Genomic DNA, 11,432 nt, shown 5'->3' with positions numbered 1-11,432 from the left:
TTTGTAAGACACAGAGAATGACCAACAAGACGATCAGAGGGACAGGGAGAAAAGCCAGTAAAACAAAACAAAAATGAGCAAGAGTGACGTCAGAGAGGAATGCTCGAGCAAGAAGTGGAGCATGAGACAGAAGAGAATGAGAAGGAAGAGCAACAGGTGTTTCCCCTGGAGACCTGGGGCAGCACCAACGCCCCCTTCTCTCCCAGCACTGAGGGGTTTCCGCAAATCACACCGGAGAAACGGGCTAACACCAGTGGGCAGGGCAGACACAGTCAGTCATCGGAGGCACACAGAGGGTTCTGTGGGTTCCTCGGCTCCCCAAGAGCCAGGCCTACCTTGCAGCTCTGTCGTCTGGTCCCCCAGCTCCTCCGCCGTCATCTCCACAGGCTTGGGATTTTTGCCGTCAACTGTGTCCATCCTGATCATGCCAAGGTTGGTCAGGAGCAGCATGGGGTCGACGTCCTGACAGCTGTGTTTAATATTCTCCAGGACCTTAAGACATTTGTATGACTTGAGTTCACTGATATTCTCCTCCAAGAACAGAACGTAGAGGCTCAAGTCATTGTACCCTTCCAACTTCAAATGCAGAACATCGAACGTGGGCAGGATTTCATATACTTTGAGAACGTCCGTCTTCTGCTGGAAGGGGACAAACAGGGAGTACACCACCACCGGAACCAGCAGAACATACACCACAAGGTTGATGAAACTGAGCAGCCGGAAGATACCAACAGCAATGAGCTTGCACTGGAACTTATCAGGGACGGCGCTGTCATTTCTCAGGATGCCAGATTTGATGCTGCAAACAAACTCATCCGAGAGGGGGGAGAGGCTCAGGTAATAGCCCAGGTAGATGCTGGCTGACAGTATCGTGCCGAGTGACAGCACCCGGCAGCTCATGTACTTGACGATTAAATGTCTGGAGGCTTTCTTTGTCCTTAAGTACTGTTCCACAATTGGGTACCTGAAGTGGCTTTCCTGTGAACTAAAAGAAACAAAAATAATGTAAACCCTCCCGAAGACCATCAAATGGAAACACATTCAATGGTACCACATGGAAATTTTCCATCACCTTCCCTTCCATACTTCTCTACCTGTAACTTCACAAGAGTACCCAGGGAATAAAATTAGTTGTGTGTGTGTGTGTTTTTTTTTAAAAAGAAGGAAAAGTAATAATAAAACCCTTCTCCCCCATATTTTAAGTAAGGTCTAATTCGTTAAATGTGCTACTTATAAATTGTTAGGACAACTCCTGGCATCCTGCTGCTGCTGCTAAGTCACTTCAGTCGTGTCCGACTCTGTGTGACCCCATAGACAGAAGCCCACCAGGCTCCCCTATCCCTGGGATTCTCCAGGCAAGAACACTGGAGTGGGTTTGAAAAGGGAAAGTGAAATCGCTCAGTCGTGTCCGACCCTTAGCGACCCCACGGACTGCAGCCTACCAGGCTGCTCCATCCATGGGATTTTCTAGGCAATAGTACTGGAGTGGCTTGCCATTGCCTTCTCCGTCCTGGCATCCTAGTGAATGGTAAATGTTCGTTACATGAACTTGATTGTTCAATTTTCCATTCGAGTGTGTAGAAGAAAGACAATTTTTCCAGCCTAACTAGAACACATCTGCCTCCTATAGGCCAGCAATGGGAGGCAGACAACTGAGCAGTTAGCCTGTGGGCTAAACCTGGTCCTGGTTCCAGGTCTCCCACTTAAAGCTACAGGACAGAGTTTTCAACTGGGCGAGGGTGGGGGAGGGCGGGAGGGAAACAACGGTGGTGAGGGAGATAAATAAATGCAGTTATCTGTAATCATGTTTTGAATATTAAATAAGATAACCCACTTTGGAAAACTCAACAGTGTCTGAGTTACATTAAGAACTTTTTAAAATGAGAGCTATGTGCTCAATTGTGTCCGACTCTTTGCAGTCCCATGGGCCGTAATCTGCCAGACTCCTCTGCCCATGGAATTCTCCAGGCAAGAATACTGGAGTGGGGTGTCATTTCCTACTCCAGGGGATCTTTCCAACCCAGGGATGGAACCCAAGTCTCTTGGATCTCCTGTATTGACAGGCAGATTCTTTACTGCTAACTAGTGCCACCTGGGAAACCCAAAATGAGACCTACTAATGCAATTATTGCTACTGTCAATAACAAAAACCAAAGGAAGAATGCCAAAAAAGCAAGGTGCTGTCTACTTGCTCCCTAGTTCCTTCACGTCCATTTCGGTGCCCAGGAGCCTCATAATCCTGTGTTCCTCCATGAAGGGGGAGGTCAGAGCAACTCTCCCTGCACTTGAGAACGTGAGAGAGTGACGCTTCACTCCACAAGGGAAGGACTTGAGGTGAGGACCGCTGGTGGGGCAGACAGGCGGGGCGAGATCTGGGGAGGGTGGGCCTTCCTGGCTCCCCCCAGGTGTCATGGGGCGGATGACAGTCCCCCGCGTCCTGGTAGTGAGACCCCGAAGCCCAGATGGACAGGAGAAGGGCAGCAAACTTGTACTCCCAAGTCCTGACGGGCTGGGGCTGAGTTACCTTAGCCCCATGTTCTCACTAACTTCCGGCGCTGGGCAGGCACCGTCTCTCAAGTCAAGGTCATGCGTGCTCTTTGCGGCTTTAATTGCGCGGTTGTAAACTTTGTCGAGTTCTTCCATGATAAACTTCAAATCCGAGCAAACATGAGGAGCAGCTGCGAAACGCCAGAACAGGGAGGGCAGGTACAGCAGGATGGCCACCAGCAGCAGGATGTAGGGGAAAAACTGCAAAACAGGGGAGCAGACCCTGCAATCACCAGATCCTCCAGCCCCCACGGAAGTAACCGTGCCAAGCACTGTTAGTGGTTTTCTCATTGTGACACTAAAGTGCATCCCCACATCACTTGTGAAAATCAGGCTCCTTACCCAATAGCTACATCTTATGGCTAAATTCCCCTGTCCAGGTAATACTTGACACTAGTAACTCCCCAACTTTGCTAGACTCTAATTTGAAATAATTGGCAAGTACATCATGACACATGATGTCTCCACTCTAATCAAAGAAACAATAAAATTATTCCCCGGTCCTTTAAAATAATCCCTCAGCAAAATCACACTTGAGGAAGATGTTAATGTCACAGTGGCCTCCGGGTTTTTTTTTTCTTTTTTCTTTTTTTAATCGCTATGGTTTCAGGACGTCACGAAGGTTCTTGGAACTCTGTTTTTCTCCCTCTCTGGATTCTGACAGAATGACACAGAAATGCACAACTTTGCTCAGAACAAATCAGAAAAATGTTGATTTCAGTGACCCAGTAAACGCCCCATGAAACAGTGGAAATAAGCAGGTAAAATCCACAAAGTGCAGAACGGACCTTCTGTAGAGGGACAGACCATGAGGGCCACACAACATCCTGATTTTACAGCCAGGTAATCTCAAGTCTGGAGAAGCCAACCATAATGAACAACAGCCATGGGGGAGCATCGCAGTCTGGATGGTACGCAGAACCAACAAGAGAGGATTCAGAAGGCAGAGAGAGTGAAAAGCATCCTGTAACCAAGACCCCTGGGAAAGGGAGGAAAGGCTGAGCCTCAAAGACAGAGGAAGCTGCAGCCAGCACAGGTGTGAAGTCAAGCTCAGTGACAGCAAGGTCACTGAGCCTCTGACTTCAGTTTCCCTATCTATAAAACGGTCATGCAATATAGGTGTTATGAAGAATAAATTAGATACCTTATGAAAAATGCTTTGCATGGTGCCTGGCATGTCACAGGCACTAAAACACACCAACCAGAACCAACGGAAGGCTACCGTGTGGCCATGTTAACGTCAATCCTCACAATGACCTTGGCAAAGCCATTACTGATGGCCTCATTTTGCAAAGAGGAAGAGGATCCCCAGAGCAATTTCTGGCCATGGAGCACAAAACTGGTGACAGAGACGGAATACAAAGCTGGACCTTTCTGATCCCAGAACTATGCCTCTTCCACCATAATACACTGCAGATTATTTTACTTCTTGGAAAACTCCCTCCCTTTGGACTGGTCTCTCTACACAGCTCCTCAGAGCTGTAACAGAAAGAGGCTACAAAGGCCTTGAGTTGACACAAAACCCCGACCCCAACATCTCTGGAAGCCGGCAGCAGACCAAGTAAGAGTGTGACTCACTACAGACTGTGTGTGTGTGTGTGTGCGCGCTTAGTTGCTCAGATGTGTCCAGCTCTTTCTGGTCCTATGGACTGTAGCCCGCCAGGCACCTCTGTCCATGGAATTTTCCAGACACCACGAATCCTGGAGTGGGTTGGCATGCCCTCCTCCAGGGGATCTACCCCACCCAGTGATCGAACACGCATCTCTTACGTCTCCTACATCGGCAGGTGGGTTCTTTACCACTAGCACCACTGGGTAAGCCTGGGAAGCCACTATAGATTATTAATAGATGTACAGAAAAGTTGCAAAGATGGTCCAGAGTGATCTCGAATGGCCCTCATTCAGTTTGCCCCACTGCTGACACTGGACATCTCCATGGTACCTTTGTTAAGAGGAAGAAACCGTTGTTGATATATTACCATTAACTACATTTCAGGCTTTGATTTGGATTTCTCCAGGGTTCCCATTACTGCCTTCTTTTTGTTTCAAGATCGAGGGTATCCGTTGCATTTTGCTGTCAGGTCTCCCCAGAAACCTTGGTTCTGTGACAGTTCCTCAGTTTGCCTTGTGTTTCATGCAGAATAGCGTTTTTAATGCTTAAAATAACACAGATGCACAAAGGACATGGATGACACTGATACACAGCCATCACAACATTAAAAGACAGATTTGTATATGGTTCTTATTAGCGCATTTGATGGGATAAACAGGTGGCCCAACAACACAGTAACTTGGAAGTGACGAAGAGTAAACAGTACTTCGAAGCGGCCGAGATTTCTATGGGTGACAGTGAGAGGTGGCACCGACACCACTATAGATTCTTTACTTACAGACATGGTTTATAAAGTTTTAGTTGGAAGTAGGCAGAAAATAAAGCTGCCCTATGTTTTCCTATCCCAGTTCATAGACTTCCTGACGGAGCCCACATTAGGAAGCCCTGCCCCCGGGTCAAGCAAAAATGGCTCAGAAACTCCACAAAGTCCCACCAAAGCAGCTGCTTCCCTCAGGGGTTCTGGCATGGGATGGTGTCCTCAAAATTACTAACCCAATTTACAAAGAGCTGCTACACAATGATACACATAAGAGGCTGTGATTAGCTGCATTTTGGCCACATGATTTATTGTTGGCTACAGTGAGATGCTGCTGCTGCTAAGTCACTTCAGTCGTGTCTGACTCCGTGTGACCCCATAGACAGAAGCCCACCAGCCTCCCCTGTCCCTGGGATTCTCCAGGCAAGAACACTGGAGTGGGTTGCCATTTCCTTCTCCAATGTGTGAAAGTGAAAAGTGAAAGTGAAGTAGCTCAGTCGTCCGACCCGAGATGCAGTGTTCCTTTAATCCTAGTCGCCCTGAAGGGTGCCCATTAGTATAAAAATGAGTTTGTGTTGCTTCCATAACCAGAAGAAACACGGAGGGAACACTGTTTCTAACTTGGGGCTATGGTATATGTGTTTAAGTCACTTTTGTTTCAAAGCTATTTGAATAATAGCATTTTACCTCCAAGCATTCTTTTGAATTGAAAAGTAACTGTTAACAGCTTGTGACAATTTTTCTAATATGCCAAAACCATGCAATAATTAGCACCAATGAATATTCAACATCACTCACTGCAATTAAAAAAATGAATGTTTGTTTTCTTCTAAATATCAAGAGTGCTTGGTTTTTTCTAAATATCCTTGTACTTTGATCACCTGTAGCGGAATGTAGATGAATGTCCCATTTCTTAGTTTTTCTTCATAGTTAAACCTCTCTTTTTCTTTTCCATCAGAAAGAAAAAAGTGATTTTCAATGAAACTGCAGCAAGATGGTTTTAAAATTAATTCCAGTGAAACAGGAATTAAAAAAAAAAAAGGCCATGAAATTATATTCTTTAAAATCATTTTGTCCAAATAAGGAGAATGGAAAAACTACCAGGCTTTCAAGTGCATCTGCTGGAGGGGAGTGGCTTTGTTCCTAAGCTCTACCTACTCCCTGTTAGTTCTGAGGTCTGAGCATCTTTCAAAGTTGTGAGTGCGTGATTCAGAGTTTTTGCAGACGTAACTAGTGAAGATGAGGTCATACTAACTCAGCACTGCATGCTCAGTTGTGTCTGACTCTCTGTGACCCCAGGGACTGCAGCCCGCCAGGCTCCTCTGTCCATGGAATTTACCAGGCAAGGATACTGGAGAGGGTTGCCATTTCCTCCTTCTTGAGATCTTTCCAACCCAGGAATCAAACCCACATCTCCTGCATTTCTCACATTGGCAAGTGGATTCTTTACCACTGAGCCACCTGGGAAGCCTGTCATATTACTTTAAGCTGTTGCTGCTGTGGTTCAGTCGCTTAGTCATGCCTGACTCTTTGTAACCCCCTGGGCTGCATCATGCCAGGCTTCCCTGTCCTTCACCGTCTCCCAGAGCTTGCTCAAACTCATGTCCATTGAGTCTGTGATGCTATCCAACCATCTCATCCTGTGTCATCCCCTTTTCTTCCTGCCTTCAATCTTTCCCAGCATCATTCCCAACTCTTTTCCAATGAGTTGGCTCTTCGGATCAGGTGGCCAAAGTACTGGAGCTTCAGCTTCAGCATCAGTCCTTCCAATGCATATTCAGGACTGATTTCCTTTAGGATTGACTGGTTTCATCTTGAAGTCCAAGGGACTCTCAAGAGTCTTCTCTAATGCCACTGTTCTAAAACATCCATTTTTTGGCACCCAGCCTTTTTCATGATCCAACTCTCAAATCCACACACGACTACTGGAAAAACCACAGCTTTAACCAGATGGACCTCTGTAGGCAAAATAATGTCTCTGCTTTTTAATATGTTGTCTAGGTTTGGCATAGCTTTTCTTCCGAGGAGCAAGCTAACTAACTTAAGTGAAGTGAAGTCACTTAGTCGTGTCCGACTCTTTGCGACCCCACGGACTGTATGTAGCCTACCAGGCTCCTCGGTCCATGGGATTTTCCAGGTAAGAATACTGGCGTGGGTTGCCATTTCCTTCTCCAGGGGATCTTCCCACCCAGGGATCAAACCCAGGTCTCCCTCACTGTAGGCAGACGCTTTACCTTCTGAGCTACCAGGAAAGCCCAACTAACTTAAGGTGGGCTCTAATCCAGTGACTGGTATTCCTCTAAGCAGGCCATAAGAAGACACAGAGACACACAGGGGAGAAGCTGTGTGAAGACAGAGGCAGAAACTAGAGTGATGCACCTACAAGCAAGGACCGCCAAGACCGCTGGCCATGACCAGAAACCAGCAGCGAGACACCGACAGTCCCTCCCTCTGAGCCCCAAAGCAGGAATCGACTCTGCTGACACCCTGATTTCCGAAACTAGGAGAGAGGAAATCTTGGTTGTTTCAAGTTACGGAGTGTGTGGTCACTTGTCAGAGCAGTCCCAGGAAATCCACACAAAGGGGAAGCATGAACTGAATTATGAAGTTCCCACAGTATGGGGAAGCCACTGGTGGAGGGCATGATGGAAATTTATTTTAGAAAGATTATTACAGCCGTGAAGATATAACCCTGTATACGAGATCAAAGAAAAAAAGAAAAAAAAAAAGACATACAGTGTGATACAGTTTGTATTTTTAAATCCCACAATAAAAAAGCACATTATGTGTAAAAATAAATAAATAAATAAATAATAAAAAAATAAAATAAAAAAAGAAAAGACGACAGTGGAGAGGAGACAGCAGGCAGGAGGTCACTGCAGCAGGGCGGGGCAGTAATAAGCACTCACAAGGCGGCGGCAGCGGAGAAGACGGATCTGAGAGCTATTGGGTCCGCCAGAAAGTTAGTTCGGGTTTTTCTGTAACATATTATGGCAAAATCTGAATGAACTTTTTGGCCAGCTCAATACACAGAGGGAAAAACATAGATTCTGGTGTGCAACTGGAAGCGATGGATGGAAAAGGGGAAGAACTAGGGCTAATAATCCCGGGTTTCCAGCTCAGGTGAGGGCATGGGTGGTAGCACCATCAGTTGAAATAAAGAAACGAGGAACAGACTCAGAGCTGAGAGGAGTAACGTGGGAGGCTGAGCTGAGCTGAGAAAGTCTGAACACGAGACGCCACATTCAAGAGTGGCCTGATGGAGACGTGTAGCAGATAACTGAAAAGAGAACCTGACCATGCCTTTCCAATTTCAGATTCTGCAGCATAGAGATGGTCAAGGAAGCCAGGAGCATAGTCAGGATCCAAGCAGAACGTGCAGGAAAAGATAAGCAAAGCATGGAGATGTGACACCCTAACACTTCAGGATCAGGCAGCAGGAGTCACGTTAATCAAGAACAAATTCCACAGGGGAGGAGACATATAAGGTTCACAAATTATGTTTGTTCCTGGATGCCTGCTGCTTGGACAGTAACGCACTTAAAGATAACTTCAATTACACGAAGTCCAGTGAGTGAAGGGCTCCCCAGAAAGACTAATGCATTACATCAGCAGTTTACAGAGAAGAGAGGAGAAAGGTGGTGTGTCATTCTATTCTGCACTCAAAGGAAGACACCCAAGGCAGCAGGCTTCATGCTGAGTGACATTCTGGGAGGGACCTAACAGGAAGAGAGACTTGGAAAAGAGAAGATGGCAAACAGAGCATTTGTGTGTGAAAGAAGAAAAGACTCCTGTTAATATAATTGGAACCAAATCACAAGGATGCAAGGAAAAATTTTCCCAAAGATTGGCACGGCACGGAGTGTTCTATGCGGTGGTGAGTTCTGTTTCACTGGATCACCTGGGAGGGCTTAGGAGCTCTGGATCTGGGGTGGGAAACTTTTTCCTGCAAAGGGCCAGACAGCAAATGTTTGTGAGCCATACGGCCTCTGTCACAACTAGGTGATTCTGTCATAGTATAAAAGGAGGCACAGGTAATGTGTACAGGAATGGGCATGGCTGTGTTCCAATGAAGCTATCTGCAGAAACGGGTGATGGGCTGGATCTGACAGGGGCACGTACATCAGTGTGCCAGCCCCTGCCCAGGATCTTTGCTTTGCAACCAGTGATCCACAGACAAGCACCCTCAGTATCACCTGGGAGCTTGCTAGAAATGCAGAATGCAGGCCCCCATCAGGCCTACTGAATCTGAGTCTATATTGCAGCAACTCTGGATTCTAGATTCTGATCCCTCCCTCATCCAAGATTGCTTCGTTATTTGCTTTTCTGTTTAGTAACCTATCTGGCTGGGCTATAATATATTCCAACAAAGTCCAGTTTTCAACAAGAAAAACAACCACCACTACAAAATAAGACATGCAAAGAAACACGAAAGTCTGAATCTAAATTTCAGCAAGATCTCCAGGTGATCTGCATGCACACAGAGTTTGGGAAACACTGGTTTAGATGACTGGTATCTATAATGGAACCTAATCTGGCCTAGCAAAAGCAGACTCTCCTGAAAAGTAGACAAAAATCACATTCCAGGCCTTAATCCCACAGGTTTCAAATCCACAGGTGTCAACTCAGTAGTCTGGCTGGGGCCCTGTGTCCTGTATTTTCACATGGATAATGCTAAGATTTGAAAACCTCTGGTCTGATAGCCTCAGAGAACCCCTCCAACTAAACTTCTTTGAATCCACTTAAAGGAAACATAGCAAGCTGACAACTCTGTTAATTTTAAGTTTCTTCTTGCTTTTGTCTGTTTTTCAGTCAAAAACTGGCTTTTCTGTTTCAGAAAGAAATCGTGCCTAACAGTTGCCTACTTTATGAACTTGAACAAAGAGAACAAAACACTCAGAAAAAGCCCAGTTATCAAACAGTCCTGGAGTGCCAGCTGCTGGTCCTTTGAGTGCACCCACATTTCCACCGGAGACAACTCAGGTACTAGAGTCACCAGAAATAAGGGCTGGGAGAGAAGCGAGGAGGAAAAGGGCTGGAGACGGGAAACAAGCATCTGCGGAGGAGTGCCAGCACGAAGCACTGCACCGCCAAGCCACGCCCACGCACACCTCACTGCTCCACCTCTTCGGGGCATTCTGGGTCTTCTTTTTTTTTTGGGGGGGCTGCATCAGGTCTTAGTTGCGTCATGGGGGATCTTTTATGGTAGTGCATGGGCTTAGCTGCCCCATGGCATGTGGAATTTTAGTTCCCCAACCAGGGATTAAACCTACGTCCTCTGCACTGTAAGGCAGATTCTCAAACACTGGACCACCAGGGAAGTCCCTGGGTCTCCTGGTTTTAACTCTGGCATCAGAACTGAGTTGAGAAGTGTCCACATAAACCCTATGCCTCTAACCCCCTCATCGTGAGCACAAGTCTGGTTCTGAGCAGGACTTGCAGCCATCTCGTTGCTCACCTCCCAGCCACGCATGTGTTCCGAGCACCCGCTCTGGACGGAGCAGAGTCCTCGGGCACAGGGATGAAGAAGACATGTCATGGTCTCTGCCTTCATGGCATTTGCTGCTGCTGCTGCTGCTAAGTCACTTCAGTCGTGTCCTACTCTGTGTGACCCCATAGACGGAAGCCCACCAGGCTCCCCCTTCCCTGGGATTCTCCAGGCAAGAACACTGGAGTGGGTTGCCATTTCCTTCTCCAATGTGTGAAAGTGAAAAGTGAAAGTGAAGTTGCTCAGTCGTGTCCGACCCTTAGCGACCCTACGGACTGCAGCCACCAGGCTCCTCCATCCATAGGATTTTCTAGGCAAGAGTACTGGAGTGGCTTGCCATTGCCTTCTCCGTCATGGAACTTAAGTCTTGGAAATAAAGAATTAATTGAGAAGAAATAAGGCAACCGCCAGGTGGTGCTAGTGGTAAAGGACCCACCTGCCCATGCAGGAGACATATGGGTTCAATCCCTGGTCAGGAAGATCCCCTGGAGGGCATGACAACTCACTCCAGTATTCTTGCCTGGAGAATCCCATGGACAGAGGAGCCTGGTGGGATACAGTCCACGGGGTCACAAAGAGTTGGACATGACTAAAGCAACTTAGCACACAAGGCAAGTAATGACCGTATCCCAGGGTGATTCCAGGGAAAGGGCAGGCTGCTCTGGGAATACACAACCAAGCAACGCAGACCAGGGTAGGGTGCAAATGACAGTCTGCTCGGCTGCTGCCCCATTTCTAGGATCTGAATGTCTGAAGCGGGGCGTGTGGTCTACTGTCTACTCAGCTGGCCCACAGTCTCTGGAAGCTTCACATTCACCCACCCGGCCCTAACTGGCAACAACCCTCAGTCTAGAGGTGCAGGGGAAGCTTCTAGGTGGAAATGACATTTAAGCTGAGACTAGAAAACCAAATTAGGAGTTTCCTGGATTCGGGGCTGGGAAGGCTCTTCAAAGTAGAATGTGAGTGAACCAACCAAGAACAGGAAGGAACCTGCAGGAAGTCAGGGCCCCTGGGTGTGGAGGCAAGGC

General features: G+C 47.1%; 2 protein-coding genes across 5 annotated transcripts in view; one reads left to right on the top strand and one right to left on the bottom strand.

The window, feature by feature from the left end:
- The window catches only part of LOC148773929 (ferroxidase HEPHL1-like), a 237,862-nt gene that overhangs the window by 157,794 nt on the left and 68,636 nt on the right, over positions 1-11,432 (top strand). The window lies entirely within an intron of this gene.
- Positions 1-11,432, bottom strand: part of PANX1 (pannexin 1) — a 51,152-nt gene that overhangs the window by 4,947 nt on the left and 34,773 nt on the right. For all 4 annotated transcript variants that reach the window (XR_016036339.1, XR_016036340.1, XM_088832181.1 and 1 more), the window contains exons 3-4: positions 2,525-2,748; positions 336-985 (exon numbers count right to left, since the gene is read on the bottom strand). Coding sequence is in view for 2 of the 4 variants with exons in the window: in XM_088832181.1 (XP_088688307.1) it covers positions 336-985; positions 2,525-2,748 (874 nt within the window). In the remaining 2 variants the exon portion in view is untranslated. The remainder of the gene's footprint in view (positions 1-335; positions 986-2,524; positions 2,749-11,432) is intronic.

The sequence above is a fragment of the Moschus berezovskii genome, chromosome 25, assembly GCF_049115385.1.
Source record: "Moschus berezovskii isolate FMDL1 chromosome 25, NW_MosBer_1.0, whole genome shotgun sequence".
NCBI classification, from domain to species: domain Eukaryota; kingdom Metazoa; phylum Chordata; class Mammalia; order Artiodactyla; family Moschidae; genus Moschus; species Moschus berezovskii.
This window is presented reverse-complemented; position numbering and strand designations above follow the sequence as displayed.